This window comes from Halichoeres trimaculatus, unplaced genomic scaffold (assembly GCF_033239565.1).
Source record: "Halichoeres trimaculatus isolate MK-OKI-2021-1 unplaced genomic scaffold, fHalTri1.1 fHalTri1_scaffold_7, whole genome shotgun sequence".
In the NCBI taxonomy this organism is placed as follows: Eukaryota; Metazoa; Chordata; class Actinopteri; order Labriformes; family Labridae; genus Halichoeres; species Halichoeres trimaculatus.
In genome coordinates, this window is record NW_027437185.1 from 33,181,310 (window position 1) to 33,199,554 (window position 18,245).

Consider the following 18,245-nt stretch of genomic DNA (forward strand, 5'->3'; position numbering starts at 1 on the left):
TTTTTTCGTGTTTATGTGGCAATTTGTTTAAAAATAAAATATAACAAATTTTCAATATAACACATTTATTCCTCAATATATAACCTTGCAATGCTGTGTTCATGTCCAGCATGGAAAATTGCCTACTCTTCCACTCCTTCACAGTCACAAGGATGCATTAAGGTACCCAAACATGGTACCTTTCGATATGAATCAGTACCCGGTACTTTTGACAAAATTTGGTCGGTACCTATAAAAGTGCCTAATTCAGTACCCATCCCTGGCCGCCACACGCATATACACAAGTCTTCATTCATCATCTAAACAACTCCTAAATGTGTAGAGAAAATGTGTCAGAAAATGTAAGAATGTGATGTTACAAGTAGCCTACAGCGTCTTTAAACTGTCAAACTACCCAGGAAATGAGCTGGGTGGACGCGAAAAAACTCAAAAAATCAAACCTGTTCCTACAAATATAAAGACAGTTATAAGTTTCGACAACAAAGTGCAAATGTGATTGACAAAACATAGGATTGAATTTCTTTTGTAACATGCATCAATTTTGGACAAAAAAAAACATTTCAGTGTGCAAAGACCTTTGAACTCTGTACAGGGGGCGCACTCTGAAACCACAGACCAACAGCACCGTTTGTTTACTTTGGTTTGACTGTCAACTGTGTCTTAGAGAGTAAACTCTGTAACTGACCAACACGTTTACATTCTTTAAAGCCAGATTCACAAAGTTCGGAAACACCTGAGCAGCAGTCTGAAGGTCAAAGGTCAAAGGTCAGAGTAGCTGGACATTAGGAATAATTAATGATGAGAGATGATGGAGGAAGTCACTGCGACATAAAACATCACAAATACCCTGTGTGTGTGTGTGTGTGTGTGTGTGTGTGTGTGTGTGTGTGTGTGTGTGTGTGTGTGTGTGTGTGTGTGTGTGTGTGTGTGTGTGTGTGATTTATGTCTCAGAGACATGAATTTTCTCAACATTAAACTGTTTTACTGTAGCTGCAGAGACACATCATTTGCATGATGGGTCACTAAACACACCCCACCACCAACGCCACTTTGTAAGTGTGTGTGTGTGTGTGTGTGTGTGTGTCAGAGGAGGTCACACTAATAAATCCTGCATTTCTTAACAGGCTCTAAAATGCAGAGAAACAAGCAGCGCTGCCGTAAATCACAGACACGGACTGACACGGTGTGTGTGTCTGCACATATATGTGTGTGTTTGCATTAATATGCACACAGTTCACAGTTACTGTGTGTGTGTGTGTGTGTGTTTTCAGTGTCAGTGTCCTGTTGTGTCCTAATTAAAGCTGTGTACACACACACACACACACAACCACTCACACACACACACAGAGCTGCTGTGTGTCTCTATATGTATAAGACAGGTTCTTACCCACAATGCTTTGTGCCTGAACATGCCATGGGGGAGGGAGGTGATGGTCAGATGTATAGAATCCATCTCATGTGTGAGAGGACACACAGAGAGGTGACAAAACCTCTAAAAACACCCATCAGACACACACGCACACACACACAGGCTGAGGTGAGAGGACAGTGTGTGTGTGTATGTGAGTGTTCTGAGGTGTGTACGTTCAAAATATGGACGTAGCATGTAACATGTTCACTGTCTCCTATACACACATGTGTTTGGGAAGTCTGTGTGTGTGTGTGTGTGTGTGTGTGTGTGTGTGTGTGTGTGTGTGTGTGTGTGTGTGTGTGTGTGTGTGTGTGTGTGTGTGTGTGTGTGTGGTGGCTGCAGTCCAAAGCTTCTCTAACCAGCCAACATGGAGTTATCCCCCCCGTCCCTCCTGACCTCCTCTGAGGTCATCAGCTCCCCCTGATGTCACTCAACCAATCACAGCTCGCCGCCATAACGACAGACGCCGACTCCAAGGACACAAGGGCGAGGCGGGGTAGCTCGTTAATAAAGGAGCAGCTGATAAAGTTTGGAGCCCTCTGATTGGCTGGTAGAGTTTGGGTTTAACTCTCCGACCAGATTTTTATGAGTGTTTGAAAATCTGGTTTGAGCTTCAGAAAGCAACAGAAATCCCCTCAGCTGATACAAACATAATCAAACTAACACATGCTTACACCAACACCTGCACAAAACATCAAACCAGAGCTCAAGCTGCACACTCCAAGTGTCTGCAAGTAAGATGAGCGTCCTGAACTGAGCTGGAAGAACCCAAACTGGACTTAAAGACAGGAAAGCGGAGTGGGGAAGGAAGAGGTGAGGTCCTACCTGTCGATGATGACGGGGTCAGAGGGCGTCTCGTTGCGGTTTCCACAGCTCTTCTTGTCACAACACCGACTGGAAGAAAACAGAAACGACAATGTGAGGAGAGGACAAGACTTTTTCCTGAGGCAAAGACCAAGTAACAAGAGTAGGTCGACACTTTGATTTTTAACTGACGATAGACTAGAAAAGATGACACAAAGACACAAACTGAACAAAGAAAAAGATACAAATACAGAAAGAGATGAAGACGTAAACAATATGAAAGGAAAACATGGAGGCATACATAAAAAAAATTTAAGGACAGAAAAAGAAAGACAAGAGACAGAGATGTAGGGACACAAAGATACAAAGACAGAGCCTCAAGTTGAAAGAGGACAAAAAGAAGAAGAGATGGACAAAGAACAAAGATAGAAAAACAAAGACGCAGAGAAACAAATCAACAGAGAGGACGCAAAGTTACAAAACTTTAAAGACAGACAGAGACATACACAGGCAGAAAAGATAAAAAATAAAAGGACAAAGACAGTGAGAACTCTATTCTTTTGAAAGCGAGTTTAATGTGAGATGGATATTAATATTCTATCGCAGCCTAGTTTAAAACCGTCAAAGGTAGGGTCTGCAGGAAATTTTGTTACTTTTCAGTAAACAAAACATTCGAACTGGGCTCCTCCTCCTTCCCTTCTTGGCACTAGCCCAGCAACCACCTGTAGCATTGTGTTTCTACGTGGGAGAGCCTCGAGAACTGTGCACCTGACTTAGCACATTAGCACAAGCTAATCATGGGTATTTGACACATACCTGGTTAGCAGAAAGCTAACTCGTGCTGAGTTCTCGTAAGCGAGTAAAAGTCAAGCCAAGCTTTGCCCTTGTTTAGTTAAAAACGTTATCTGTTTTGCGTTTCATTTCACTTTGGTTTTCGTGGTCAAAATCCTGCAGACCCTACCTTTAAAATATGGAGACAGTGATTATACTTTACTGCAAAATGTACCTGTCACACAACAACCTGTGTCCAACAAGACCTTTAACTTGCACTGGTTGTGACTGATTAGTTTGTTTTTAATTGCTCTGTATCATTACAGTTAGCACTTTCTTGAAAGAATTTTACAACAAATATGTAAAAACAAAGAAAGATTCATGTCCTGGCATTAACAGCTGCTACACGCTTTAAAATAGCCTCAATGGCTGAAGGAAGTTTCTTCCAAAGGTTTTACTTTCTGAGAAAGTGTAAAGAAAAAAAGAACAACTGAAGTTTGTCAGTGTGTTTTGAAAATATGTTGAAAAGTTGAAAAACGCTGCCAGTGAAAACAGGCCCTGAGAGCTTTTAGTTCATCATAATCCAACTGAAAAACCTCTTTGTCCAAGAGCAACAGAAGTGAACAAACAAAAAGGAAGCATCACACCAAATTCATCTCAAAACACAAACTTTACAAACAGTTTCACAGAGACACACACAAAAAATTCAAATAATAACCCTGCAAAAAAAAATGCTGTCAAAATCTGTCTCCAGAATTCAGACTGTGCTGGAAAAGCAGCCCACTCCCCTTACACACACACACACACACACACACACACACACACACACACACACACACACACACACACACACACACACACACACACACACACACACACACACACACACACACACACACACACACACACACATACACACACTTCTTCTCTCCGTCCAGCTGGGTGGGGTCCAAGCCAAGGTCACCAACAGTTGGACTACACCCAGCAATGGAGGCACCACTGTGGACCCCCCAACCCCTCCCCCACCTGACCCCCGGCACCGTCACCCCCTGACAACCAGCCAGCCAACCGCACGGCTGCTCGCCAAACAGCCGCCCAGGTAGCCAGAGGGCAAACCGCCCGGTGAGCATTTCATTGAGTCCAACGTGAAACCAAAACCAAACAGGAGCTGGTCCACCGTCTGTGCTGGCATCCAGAGGGAGGGAGGGAGGGAGGGAGCGCTGGGTTTGTGTCTCAGCTCTGCAGGGGGTGGGTGGAGCCAAACATGGCCTCTAGGGGGCAGGGTCAGTGTGTCATGTTGGACAGTAGAGGCCTGAAAGCTGCACATTAATATCCGTCAAACAGACGGTGTGTAGCAGGTTTTCCTTGATGATGAAGTGTTTTAATGTGGTGCGTTTAGTGTCCAACAGCGTGAGGCTGTCAGTGAACGCACCACGAGCATTTCCAGATTCAGACTAAATTTGTCTGAAAAATAAACTCCTTGGAAATAATCAACGCGACAGGAGCCGACTCTAGTGACAGAAACCATGACTGAGAATCACTTTTGACTTGTTTCTGGATTTTTGAATTGGTCCCAACTGTTTAAAGGAAGCACAGTTAAAGGCTTATAATGCAGCCAGGCACCAGGGGGAGCCCTAACTATTCTTGCCTCACTTGAGGTAGCTATCTCTCTTTATACTACACAGTCTACAGTCAATCAGAGGACTCACTAGCAGACCTATTGTTAAGTCCGAAGTGGAATATTGAAAAGACTTTAACTGGAATCTCTTAAACTTTATTCCCCTCTCAGAAATATGTATTCCACTTCCAAAAGGGTCAAAACTTGTTTATTCCCATTCGATGCCTTAATATTTGTTTATTTTTCGTTTTTCATTCAACATTTGCGTAGTGCTTCTTCCTGCTTGTCTTGCACATATTTAACATCTACGGCAGGGGTGGCCAACCAGAGACCAAGAGCCACAAAAATGACCATGGCACTACAAAGAGCCACATCACACACACACTTCCTCTCACACACAAACAAAGTTTGACCAAGTATTGATCAATACTGATCACAACATCAATATATCAATAATTTAGATTGATTGGTACACCACTACTCATAACAATAATGAATGGATCAAGGAGCCGCATGTGGCAGGTTGGCCACCCCTAATCTACGGCTTCCTACTCTCTAAATTTAATGCTGTGATGTCGTTTCTTTGTGTACTGTTAGTTTTATTAAGCATTGTCCCTGGAAATTAAACACATATGCTTTTTTAAATGAAGTATAGTTTAGCATTTTCTGGTGCATCAATAAAGCCTTTGTAGAATCTCAGCACTATCAGGCTCTCTTACAAAATCTAGCTTGACTTGTGTCTGAAGCACGCTTCCTTTACCTTTGATCTTAACATTCTGTCGTGCTTCATCCAGAGGAAACAGAATGTTCTCAACATTATGCTGTCTTTAAGATAAAAAATAAATGTGATTATGAGGTCATATAATTGAATCCTAAGTCACAGTTTTCAAGTTGTACTGTCAACTCCTCAGTGAAGACAGTAGATATTGGCTGTCCCAGAAGATGCCAAATGACGCCAACGCCTAAGTTGCATAACAAGCCATTTTTGTCAGTTTTCATGGACGCTGTAGGCAAGGTTATAATAGTTAACTAAAAATAAAATTTAAAATACATTGCAGTTAACTCGAACTAATAAAAACTAGAAAAGAAAACAAAAACGATAAGTAAACTAAAACTGTATCTTGTGTTCACAAAACTAACTGAAACTAACCAAAACTAAAGACAAAATGTCCTTCGTTATCGTTTCTGACAATATTAATAGCTTTTAGGATTTAAATTAATCCGACACATTTTCCCAACCAATTTTACAACAGTTTTAGGCAGTTGTCAGTACTGTAAAGTACCATCATAGGGACGTACTGGGACGTGCTTGTTTACTGCACTGACTGGCTTATATTGTTTTATATAATTTATGTTTATATTATTTTTTTATATAATATATGTTTATGTTTTTTATATTAAGTTTATTATTTTCATGTGTTTAAGGCAGCAGCCAACAGGTCAGTATCAGCATTGACTGAGCAGTGAGCACTATGTTGGACTTGAAAAATAAACAGTATGAGAAAATATTTACTCTGACCTTTTTGGATCCTGCACCTGGTTAATAAGGTATGAAAAAACATAAACTAAACTAAAACTAAGCCTTGTTGCAAAAATCAAAAAATAAATTAAAACTAGAATGCCCGCTCTAAAACTAATTAAAACTAAACTATTGGGAAAAAATTTCAAAACGAACTAAAACTAAACTATAAAGACAAATCCAAAACTATTATAACCTTGGCTGTAGGAGAGAGTAATGTCATCATGGGAGAGTGAAAAACGCCATAAATATGTTCAAAACTATAAATAAACTTTCCTGTGCCCATACTTGTCTCGTTGCTTTTCAAAAACAAGTCATGAGAGGGTCTGAAACTTGCTAAATATAGCCTCAAAGTTGCTACAATGGCAACACTGCTCTCAGAGAAATAAGTGTAAGAGCTATGTTTAATTTTCCTGTATTTTGATTTAATTTGTAATTTATTTTTCTGTGCTCTCTCTTTGGGCAAAAGGGCGCACCTATGGGTGGAAGACCTACACAGCCTACCGTCATTGACCGCAGACTCAGCTGTCGTCTTGCTCATACCTGTGTTTAAGTTATTAGAAGCTGGATACAAACGTTGTCTTTATTTTTTATGTTTGCAATGAAAACTTGGATTTACTTTATGATGAAATCTGTGTTTGATGAACTGAAAGATCTGGATTTTTGCTTCTTTAATAAATAAAAGTCTTGCTACATCATAGCTTCAAACTTAATGGCTAAATGCATGCAATATTTTTTCATAACTTCCGATTTTGACATTACATTTATTAAAAAAATGCCCATAAGATTGTTTAATTTTTCATTTCTTCATTACTTTTTATCTTTCATGTTTCACCCACATTAAGTTCTGTTTTTCCTTCAAATTATTCTCTATTTGCCACCTGTTGCAATAATTTTCTATTGCAATCAATAGTCTGTCAAAATTTATTGAATATAATTTTTATTTTTTATCTCAGTATTGTGATTTAGTTTGTCTTCATCTGTCTACATCTGAGCGTTTCTGTCACTGAGTCACTTTCATCCTTAGAGGAAACTTTCACTTTCTCTACCTCCAACGGGACAGCGATGTAAGAACTTTGTCAAAATTAATTTGGATCACCAAACATCTGTATGAAGTCCAGCAGCTTTATGAAATGAAGAAACAGAATCTGACGTTCATAACTACAAAACTATCCCCACATCAGTTTCCATCTCCATCCTGTAATAACCTGACAAGCTGCTTCGCACAATCAATCCTCGTATCCCTGCGTCGCTGTGAGGGTCATTAACATATCTTCCGGTAATTCTTAAAAATTAATCATATTGCATCTGACCCGCGACGTCCAATTACGCTCCTGCGTCGGCCCCACGCTGTCCTGAATCAAATTGCCATTTGACAAACAAGCGTCAAATCGAGGCTGCGAATGCCAAATGAGACGCTTTATGAATCATTTATCGCCCCGTTTGATCTCTAAGTAGAGAAAAATCATAAACTAAGCGCCGTGTTTGTGTCTGGATGGGTGTGTGTGTGTATGTGTGTGTGTTGCCATAGAACGCGCCACAATAATTTATTCCCCCAGCTACTTGGAACCATTAGTGAAAGTTCCAGGAGACCAATTAGCATTGGAAACCCACTGGTGCTGCTGTGGTGACAACCTCCTCCAAACTGCCAAAGAAGTGTTATAAACAAACCGGACCCCAGGAGCACTGCCGGGGCCCCTCCAGGGACCTGGGGCCCCTTTCCAAAGACGAAAACAAACCTTGGCTGAGCGTCCACAATATCGCCTTAATGACGTTTCCCCCCGGGCCGCAAACAGGCTAACACCACGGCCGGCTAATGACTGAGAAGAACAACACACACGGACCTGAGAGGAGTGTGAAGCTGTGAGTGTGTGAATGTGTGTGTGTGAGGTTAAAATAAAACAAACAGTGTGTGTTTGTGTTGTTTGTGGGGCTGTCACTCAGTTTGACGCTGAGATTTCATCCATCGTCAACGCTACAGAAAATTTCCTCAGGTCGCACGCTCACACTGTTCCTCACTAACACTAACACACACTTACACACACACTTACACACACACTCAGGGGCCTGAAATAATCCTGCCACGGGAGCCGGTTTGGCCAGTGAGCCCCGGTCAGGCCACACAGGCATCATTACCGCTGGCTGCTCCTCCTCGGCCACTTCAGACGTCGCCACAAGTGGAATCTACTTAAAGCACAAAGGGAAGGTTTGTCCGGGCACGTCTGCGCTGCACTATCACACACTCGCAGCGAAAAAACACACACTGAGAGAGCCCTTCAAAGGCTCCCCGAGGGCCGTGCAGCGCCGCGTCAGAGGCCGGTGCTCGGATCACAGCGTCCAGATAACGGACCGGCAGCACAGGGCTCGCTTTCAAAGGGCAAGTGTTGTAATTACCCGAAGGCCTGGAACGCTGTGGAAGCCAGACTCGATGATTTGCTGTGCCTGCCAGCCAGAAGGCGAGCCAGCGCCGCCTGGCCGGGACGCCGCTTCCCTCTCGGCGAACGTGGCAGCAGGTTTTTCTCAGCATTGCCCCGAGCCTGGCAGCCAGCGAGGGAGCGAGGTGTCGGCGAGGCGAGGAGAGGAAAGCGGCCCGGAGCTGGCGAGCCTCCGGGAGCCCGCTGGCGACTCTGGTGTGCCAACCTGGCTGCCACCGCCGCGCCTGCTCACTGGTTTGTGATTGGTAGTTTTGGAAAGATGCGCGGGCCCATTTAAGAATGGTTAATGTGCCGCGGTGGCAAGATGGAGAGGTCACAGCTGACACACATACACACACAAACACACACACACACAAATCCAGCAGAAAGGAAGATTTTGTTGATTTTATGCCACAGATCAGGCAGAAAAACAACTGAAAATATCTCAGAAACTCAATTCTCTCGCTCAGCTCAGGTCAGGAAGATTTTGTTGTCTGACTTGTTGTAAGGGAACCCCAAAGTCTTTGTTTCTTTCATACATACACTTTGAACATCTGTCTTTTGGGGTTTCTACGCAAAGGTAGTTGTCCTGAGGTCCCCACAAGTTATCTTGTGTTTCAAGTCAAGTCAACGGACCCCAAACTGCCTGTTTTCCTTTCCACATGTTTTATCTATTTAGGTTTCTTCTGTTTCCAAATACTTGTTTTTAAGTGCGTTAAGTGGCTTTTTCCTTTGGCCTCCACTTGCAAAAAAAGACTGTTTTAAGGCACCTTTTGGCATCTGCTTTTGGTCACTCTGAAGATTGGTTAAGACTACTTTTAGATACCTCAAGTGTCTAGATGTAGAGACGGTCTTCTTTTCCTGGGTAATGTTTAGGTACCCCTTAGCAGCTGTAGCAGCGCAACGCAGTTTACCCCGCTAATAAATCCAACAAAAAAGAAAAACAAGACAGTAAACAAAGACCAACGATGGAAGACATGCAGCATTTCGTCCTCTCTGTGATTGTCATGTAGCTCTTTGATACAAAGAACAATCAAGCTTTGTTTCAGAGAAGTCTGTGTGCCGCCAGGAGGAATGCAGCTGCTGTCGGGGTAAGTGACGATTCTTTGGACCAGTCAACGGTCTGCAGTGTTGTAGCTCCACCTTCCAAGAGCGGATTGGTTCAGTCTGGCACCCCGACGAAAGGGTCCCAAAAAGTGGGACGGCTCGTCTCGGTTATTTGGGGATCTGTCCCAGGATAAGTCAGTAGAAGCACAACAAAATGCGTGCTGTACTGAGACAAACCGAACCGGTCTGCTTGGTGGAAACGCAGCTCTTGACGAATGTCTAACTTTTGCCTGAGTCTATTTCAAAAACACCTCACTGTTTCTACTCTTCTTCATGTTTAAGCTGTTACAGTATCAGTTACTTTCCAAATATTTGTTTCGAGGTGTCTTGGTAGCTTTTTATTTTGGCTATGACACTTTGTGAGCGTTTATTTTAAGGTACCCCCTGATTGGTACTTTCTTTAAGTTACCCTAAGTGTCTGAAGCTTTCTTTAAAATGCTTGTTTGAACGTACTCATGAGCATCTGTTTGATGCTGATGTAAGGTGTCTTTAAAGGTACGCTTTCGTTTAAAACAGTTTGAGGTACCCTCCAGATTAAATATTCGGTCCCATGTTTTCCTGTGTAGCTTCAACTGTTGTATTGTTTAATTTTGTTTTTATTTATTTATCCAGGGTCAGGGCTGGAGCTTATCCCAGCAGTCTTAGGGTGAGAGGTGGGGTACACCCTGGACGGACTGGTCACCAGTCTGACAGGGCAACCTCGCACGGCCACACTCACACCCGCAGGCCCACCTTGCCCGAACCAGGATTTGAGCTGGTGACCACCAAGAGCTATAAGTGCGCCACCATGCAGCTCTATTTTTCCAATAATTTTAGGTCTGTTTTTAGGTACCTTCAACATTTTTTTGTTTCTTTCTCTCACATGGTTCAAAGCTGTTTTCAGTCCACGAAGACCTCTTTAATCTCAGGTAAAATGATGTCCAAATGTGTTTATGTGCCTAACTTTCAAACATGAGCACAAACTGGAAAACAACAGCCTCATTTTCACCTGTCCTCTCTGAAACAGGTGTCACACCTGGAGGTGCAGCCTGCTCACTGTGATCCAGGTAGACAAACCAACAGGGACACCCATAAAGACGAGCTCACCTGGGAGCAGGGAGACAGAGAGGGACGGAAAGAGTGATCTCTCTCTCATTAGTGAAGGAAACACAGCATCCATCAGGGGAAGGCTGCTTAATAATCTCACTCAATCACATAATGACTGAAGCTCCGACAGACAGCAGGCCGTCATTATGGAAATGAAGCTCCGATCTAAAGCGCCTTACAGAGGAGGAACAGGCCGATCGGCTCGATAAAGTCCAGAGAGGAGGAGGGAAGTTTACAGAAGTTATAGCGGAGGAGACACAGAGAGAGTTTGAGGAGGGCAAACTTTAGACTGTATGAGCGCAGTGACCCTGTTTATCATGGTCATCTACTTCCTCTTGAAACAGGGCCAGTCCTGCTGAATCCAAGTCTAATAGCAATAGCATAATCTATGTGTGCTAATAAACTGTTTAGTTTAATTTCATTAGTTTGACTAAGCTCATAGTCTGTTTTCTTAAGTTGCATGTTAACTTACTGAAAGAAGATTCAGGAATTCTTGTCTTAATCTAAGAATTCCTTCATTTCAAAGTATGAAAATTTTAGCCTTTGGAGATGAACATTTCTAAAACAGAAGACATGATCATTGATTTTTGTAAAACATGGCTTCTCTCCTGTTTCCCTTCCCTTCCTTTCCTCATCTTCATCTTCAAACTATCATCGACAACAGACTGAACTTTGAGGCAACCTGTGAAGCTGTGTACAAAAAAGGACGACAGCGCCTTTTCTGTTTGAGAAAACTGTCCATTTTTAACACTGACAGGACTACATTGACCTTGTTTTATCATGCTTTTATTGAATCAGTTTTATCTTTCTATCTTGTTTTATGGTTTGGAAACATGTCCTTAAAAACAGATTGTTTAAACCAAATTTTGAAATGGTCTAGCAAGCTGATTGGAGAGTTTCAGCTTCACCCAGAATCACCATACACCTAACAGTTACAAAGGATGCTTGACTCTATCGTAAGAGATGACTCCCACCCTCTTAATGGTGAGTTTTGAGCTGCTCCCATCAGGTTGGAGGTTCATGATACCTGCTTGTAAAACCAGATGCTTCAAAAACAGCTTTGTACCTGTTGTCCTATTAACAAATGAGAGAAACTGCAACATAACTAATGTTTTCATTCCGTGTACTGTTTCTTTCATCTTGTCTTATGAATGGTACATTTTCATCATTTGGTTTTGTATGTTTTAACTTATATTGCTTTTTATCTTGGGACCGTCCTCTTTGTTCTTTTAGCCTAAGCAGCACTGCCATCACTTTGTCTTGTCTCGTGTTGGTCTGTGCATTACACTTCGAGAGAACTTACTGAGTGAAAACCAAATTTACCCAAGAGTACAAAAAGTATTTTGAATCTGAATCTGAATCTTTGTCTCCAGATTCTTGGATTTTGATCTTTTTCACAGGTTTACAAAGTTTAGGTCTTTCATCTTAAGACTCGAGATTTCTGGCCTTTATTTCAGATTCCAGAATCTTAAGCTTTATTTTTGAAAGATCATAAAGATCTGGCCTTCATCTCAGCATTCTGGAATTCTGGAATTATCACAGCATTCTGAAATTCTGTAATTATATCAGTATTCTGGAATCCTGTCATTATCTCATAATTCTGGAATCCTGTCATTATCTCACAATTCTGGAATCCTGTCATTATCTCACAATTCTGGAATCCTGTCATTATCTCATAATTCTGGAATCCTGTCATTATCTCACAATTCTGGAATCCTGTCATTATCTCACAATTCTGGAAATCTGTCATTATCTTAGCATTTTGGAATCCTGTCATTATCTCAGCATTCTGGAATTCTGTTATTATCTCAGCATTCTGGAAGTCTGGAATTATCTCAGCATTCTGAAATCCTGTCATTATCTCAGAATTCTGGATTTCTATCATAATCTCAGCATTCTGGAATTCTGTCATTATCTCAGAATTCTGGATTTCTATCATAATCTCACAATTCTGTAAATCTGTCATTATCTTAGCATTTTGGAATCCTGTCATTATCTCAGCAATCTGGAATTCTGTTATTATCTCAGCATTCTGGAATTCTGGAACTATCCCAGCATTCTGGAATTCTGTCATTATCTCAGCATTCTGGAATTCTGTCATTATCTCAGCATTCTGAAATCCTGTCATTATCTCAGAATTCTGGATTTCTATCATAATCTCAGCATTCTGAAATTCTGTCATTATCTCAGAATTCTGGATTTCTATCATAATCTCAGCATTCTGGAATTCTGTCATTATCTCAGCAATCTGGAATTCTGTTATTATCTCAGCATTCTGGAATTCTGGAACTATCCCAGCATTCTGGAATTCTGTCATTATCTCAGCATTCTGGAATTCTGTCATTATCTCAGCATTCTGAAATCCTGTCATTATCTCAGAATTCTGGATTTCTATCATAATCTCAGCATTCTGGAATTCTGTCATTATCTCAGAATTCTGGATTTCTATCATAATCTCAGCATTCTGGAATTCTGTCATTATCTCAGAATTCTGGATTTCTTTTATTATCTCAGCATTCTGGAATTCTGAAAATATCTAAGCATTTCGGACTTCTGGCATTGTATCAGCATTCCGGAATTCAGTCATTATCTCAGCATTCCGGAATCCAGTCATTATCTCAGCATTCCGGAATTCCGTCATTATGTCAGCATTCCGGAATTCTGGCCTCATCTCATAAATCTTGAAGTTAGACATCATGTCATGATTCTAGAATTCAGAGGTAAAAGTACTGGCTGATAAAAGGCTTTTGAGACACAGATTGCCAAGTGGTCCAGGTTGGAGTGTAGACTGTGGCCTGTTTCCTTCATGTCTCTCCCTTCTCTTGCTCTATTTCCTACTCTACCTACTGTCGCATCAAAGACATAAAAAGTACTTGTTGATAACTGACACTGAGCCCTTTAAAACTTTATCCTGATCAGTCTGATGACGAACCAGCTCTTTTAAAGCTCTTTTAAATCTGTTTTGGTGAAACGTCAGACCTGATCCAATAAACTCAGAGTTAAAACACATTTTCTCTTTTAAACGTCGACAGAAACAGAGATGCTCTGAAGCAGCTGTCTATGTGTGCTTCTGTGTTTGTTTGTATTTATTTTTATCCCCTCCTCCTCCTCCTCCTCCTCCTCTCCTCTTCCTCTTCACTCCTGTGTCTGAGCGAGTAAAAACATTAACTCTCAGACATCAGCAGAGACACGCAGGGCAGGAAACGTGTTGATTGGTGTGATGAACGACAAACAAACCAACAGCTGCTCTTTTTTTTCTCTTAAAGACGCACACGCACACTCAAACACACACTCAAGCCAAAAAACAAACAGTCAGGTGTTGTCAGGATGCCGTCTGGATGTTGTTTTTCTGTGTTCACCTCTAAATCCTCTTCTTACTTATTTACTTCTACACATCTGCTTCATATTGTTTTACAGAGTTCCTCCTACTGAACATTAAGCAGCTTTATTTCACAGAGAAACTTCTTTTGTTGATTAATTTTCGACATAAGGGAAACTGAATCAACACTATTAACTATAAAAATTGAGAAAATCACACCTGTTAAGGTGGATTCAAGTACTTGTTTAAAGCTGGCTGTTAGTTTCATTAAACGTTGGGTCTAAAGGATATAAATCAACAAAACATCGATGGAAGATGGATTAAAGCCAAACACAGGAAGACTTTTCAGATCTTAACAGATTTAAAAACAATCCTAAACCATAAGATCTCCAGTTGTCTGGCCTCAAACATCAAGGTCTGAACATAGCTATGCTCCATACAGGCCACAAGGGGCCTAGCCAATCAGAGGAAAAAGGGTCTGTTTAAAAAGGAACCCTAAAGAAACAGTATTTTTCAGACAGAGGATTTAAAAAAAGTATTTTTCTTACAAAAAAATGATTTGTTTGAGCTGTAAATCAGATAAATATACTACGGGGGCACCAGAGGGACAGAATAGATAGTAAAGAAAGCCCCACTTTAAAGCACCTCAGCTACACATTAAATTAAACTCTTTTGTGGGTTTGATGTACAAAAAAAGTGCAAACTGCAGAGCTGTAATACACCAAAACGCGTTATTTTAATCCTCTGACTCTGACGGTCTCAGACATGACAGCTACACTGTTAAAAACACACACCAACACTTCCTCTGAGGCATAATTAACACCCCTCACACACACATACAGTTCCATACATGCATCAACAAAAACCTACCAGCCCCCAGCCACACACACAGACACACACACAAACACACACACACTCACACTGAGGGGCCAGATTTAAACACTGCTGAAATTTAAATGTAAAGGTTGCACGTCAGAAACACGAGCAGCTCCTGTGAGGCAGAAAACAGGGTTTGATTTTACCTGCACATGATCTCGTGGGTGAGGAGGACGCGACACATCTCGGGGTTCTTGTCCTGACCTTCGTACAGGATGGCCTGAGGGGACACACACACACACACACACAGGTAAGACTCATTAACAATCTGAGTTTAAATAAAGAGGAGCTTCTTCTACCTGTCTGAGCCTCACACCTGTTTACACTCTCATCATCCTTTCCTGTTTCCTTCAGCTTTTAACACTCCTACCTGAACCTGTTACCTGTCTAAATGCCTCCTTCTACCTCTAAACCTGCTGTATGCCAACAAATCATCAAGCTCATCCTGTTTTTTTCATCTGTCTGCTTTAAGAATCAGACAAAACAAACAAGTTCACTTCACGGTGTTAACTTTACGTTATCAAAACATCCCTGTGGTGCACTTTTTATGGGTCTATACAGCTTCTTTCATCTTTTTAAGCAGCAGATATAAAATCTTAGCTGCTCTGTAAACTGATTAAGTTAGAGTCAAATCTAAGTACTACAAGATATAATTACACTTGTTAATCTCCTAAAATTAAACCAGTTAATCTTGAAAGAAATTACTTTTGTATAAAATTAACTATCTCTGTCTTTGACTTATGAAGTTTAGTCTAAAAGAAAGCACTGGTTGAGGAATAAATGAACTAATTCAGAAGAATTTACAAGTTCTGTTTACAAAAAAACTATGTTATACTCAATAAAAAATTATTTAAAGACTTGATGGGAATTAATTGAAATATACAAAATGAAACTTATTTTTGCCTTAAAAAAATAATTCAAATAAAATAAATGAGTAAATTGGAAATTAATACATTAGCAATAAATTAATTACAAAATAACTTACAACAACAACTTCAAAAAGCTTATTTAGTGACTTATTCTGTTAATTTACTCGAAACAGTTTGACCAGGTGAGTCCTAAAAGAGATAGTTTAATTTACAAATTAACATTAGTCATCTAGAAATCAACTTCCTTTACTCAAAATAAACTTGTTTAATCCAGAAATTAGCTATTTTTGTCAATTAATTACTTCAGTAGATAAATAAACCATTTTACCCCAAAATAAACCAGTTTCTTCTAAAAGTAAAAACAACATTTTAAACCTGTTTATGACACATTTTAAGATTTATACATGTTCGTTGATTTAAAAAAAATATCTATTTGCGTATATTCACCAATTGACCATGTTACCTTTCTTTGTAAACAAGTTTATTAACCATTTAACCGTTTTGTTCTGCACAGTAAGATCACCAGGTTAGCTTCACAGAATAACCACTTTACTCCACAAATAACCAGTTAGTACCTCCATTTAACAAGTTTTCTCCTTGTGTGACCTGGTTAACCTCAAAGATAAGACACAAAACTCATAAATAAACCAGATTATTTGACCGTAAATCCAGTTTCATCTAAATAAAAAAAAATCTGTTTGACCCCCACTCTGTGTAGCAGTGTCCCAGTTTAAAGTGAGATAAACCAGTTTACCAGCTAAGTGTTATTAGACTGGTAACCCTCTTATAAGGGGAAAGTTAAACCAGTGCAGTGTAACTGGGACCAGTTCGGGTGACTCATAATCCAGGTGTGAGCTGACTTCTGCAGGTGTTACATTTGATTTTGTTCCCAATAAAAACAGAGTCAAACATGGCCGCCGACCACAACTCTGACTCCCTCCTCCTCCCCCTCCTCTCCCCTCTCGGTGGTCTCGGCCTCCTCCAGCCTTCCCAGAATTCCCTGCCAGATGGCGGGCGGCGCCCCAGGATGAAGCCCTCCTCCTCAGCCCCCCTCCTCCCCCCTCCTCACCCCCACTGAGCTGTCATGTCAGCGTCCGGATGACGGATGACCGCTGAGTGTGTGTGAGTGTGTGCTTCTGTGTGTGTGTGGTGCTTTTTGTAATACCCTGGTGGTTGTAAATGAACTCTAGTAAGAGTGTGTGTGTGTGTGTGTGAGTGTGTGTGTGTGTGTGTGTGTGTGTGTGTGTGTATGTGCATGTGTGTGTGTGATTTTGTATATGTGCATGTGTGTGTCCTCCCCTTTTTCCCTACAATGACCTACCACTACCTCATCCACCTTTATAGTCAAAACAGACCTACGCCCTGCCTGCACACACACACACACACACACACACACACACACACACACACACACACACACACACACACACACACACACACACACACACACACACACACACACACACACACACACACACACACACACACACACACCCAGGGGGACGATACTTTTAGGATAACGACCACTTCTGCATTATTGATCCCGGTCCTGGCTCTGTTCCTCTGGATTAAAACCTCCAGTTTGACCAGCAGGGATTGCATCAGACACACACTTACACACACACATACACACACTATCTTTCCTCAGTGTGTGGATTTGGAGGTCGATATTTATACATCATCATTCCTGATGCAAGAATCCCAGCAGTGTGTGATTGTACGTCTACTTTTATTCCTCTTTGTGTGTCCACTTTCTGCAGCCAGGATGTGTGTGATTTTCTATCTCTGTGAGGACCAGCTCGGGACAAACACCTGGACTCTGAGGTCCACTAGTAAAGATGCTTTTTTCCATAAAGTGGGCGTTACGGAAAGTATTTAAAAAGTGTTTGGAAAGGGAAAAATCAGAATGCCTGGGCTCATTTTTTGTGCAGATGCTTTGGAATTTAGGACAAAATCAGAAAGACAGAATTTTTCAGAAGTGAGACGAGGTCTAGAATAGAGGTTTCCTAATCACTACAACATCATGGATAGAATTTTGTTTGACGGGGATTCAAAAAAGTAAAAATATTTTTTTAAAAGAGTGTGTCGTTATATGTTTTATATTTCATTTAGAGTAGTTTGGGAGAATTTCGCTGTCTTTTTGGAGGCATAGCTCATTGGAAATCAAAGACAAGTTGAACAAACATTTAAGATAAAGGTGCTTTTCAGAGTTTAATCTGTTTATAAGAGGTTGAGAAGTTTTAGCACACAAGATTTTAATAATTTGAGTCAGTTTATAGACATTCTTGATGGTGAAATCCTAAGAGACAAAGAACATTTATGACAAGAAAACATTTTTAAAAAATTTCAAACACAACACTGTTGTCTTTGTAGAGGGTTGTTAAAGGGCTGAAACCTTCTGTAAGTGTGAAACTCTGATCCAATGAAGTTTAAGTTGTATTTTAAGGGTTA

General features: G+C 40.9%; 1 protein-coding gene across 3 annotated transcripts in view; it reads right to left on the reverse strand.

The window, feature by feature from the left end:
* The window catches only part of LOC141793357 (transcription factor COE3), a 174,535-nt gene that overhangs the window by 125,794 nt on the left and 30,496 nt on the right, over window positions 1-18,245 (reverse strand). For all 3 annotated transcript variants that reach the window (XM_074673988.1, XM_074673989.1, XM_074673987.1), the window contains exons 5-6: window positions 15,072-15,145; window positions 2,237-2,305 (exon numbers count right to left, since the gene is read on the reverse strand). In XM_074673988.1, the coding sequence (XP_074530089.1) occupies window positions 2,237-2,305; window positions 15,072-15,145 (143 nt within the window). The remainder of the gene's footprint in view (window positions 1-2,236; window positions 2,306-15,071; window positions 15,146-18,245) is intronic.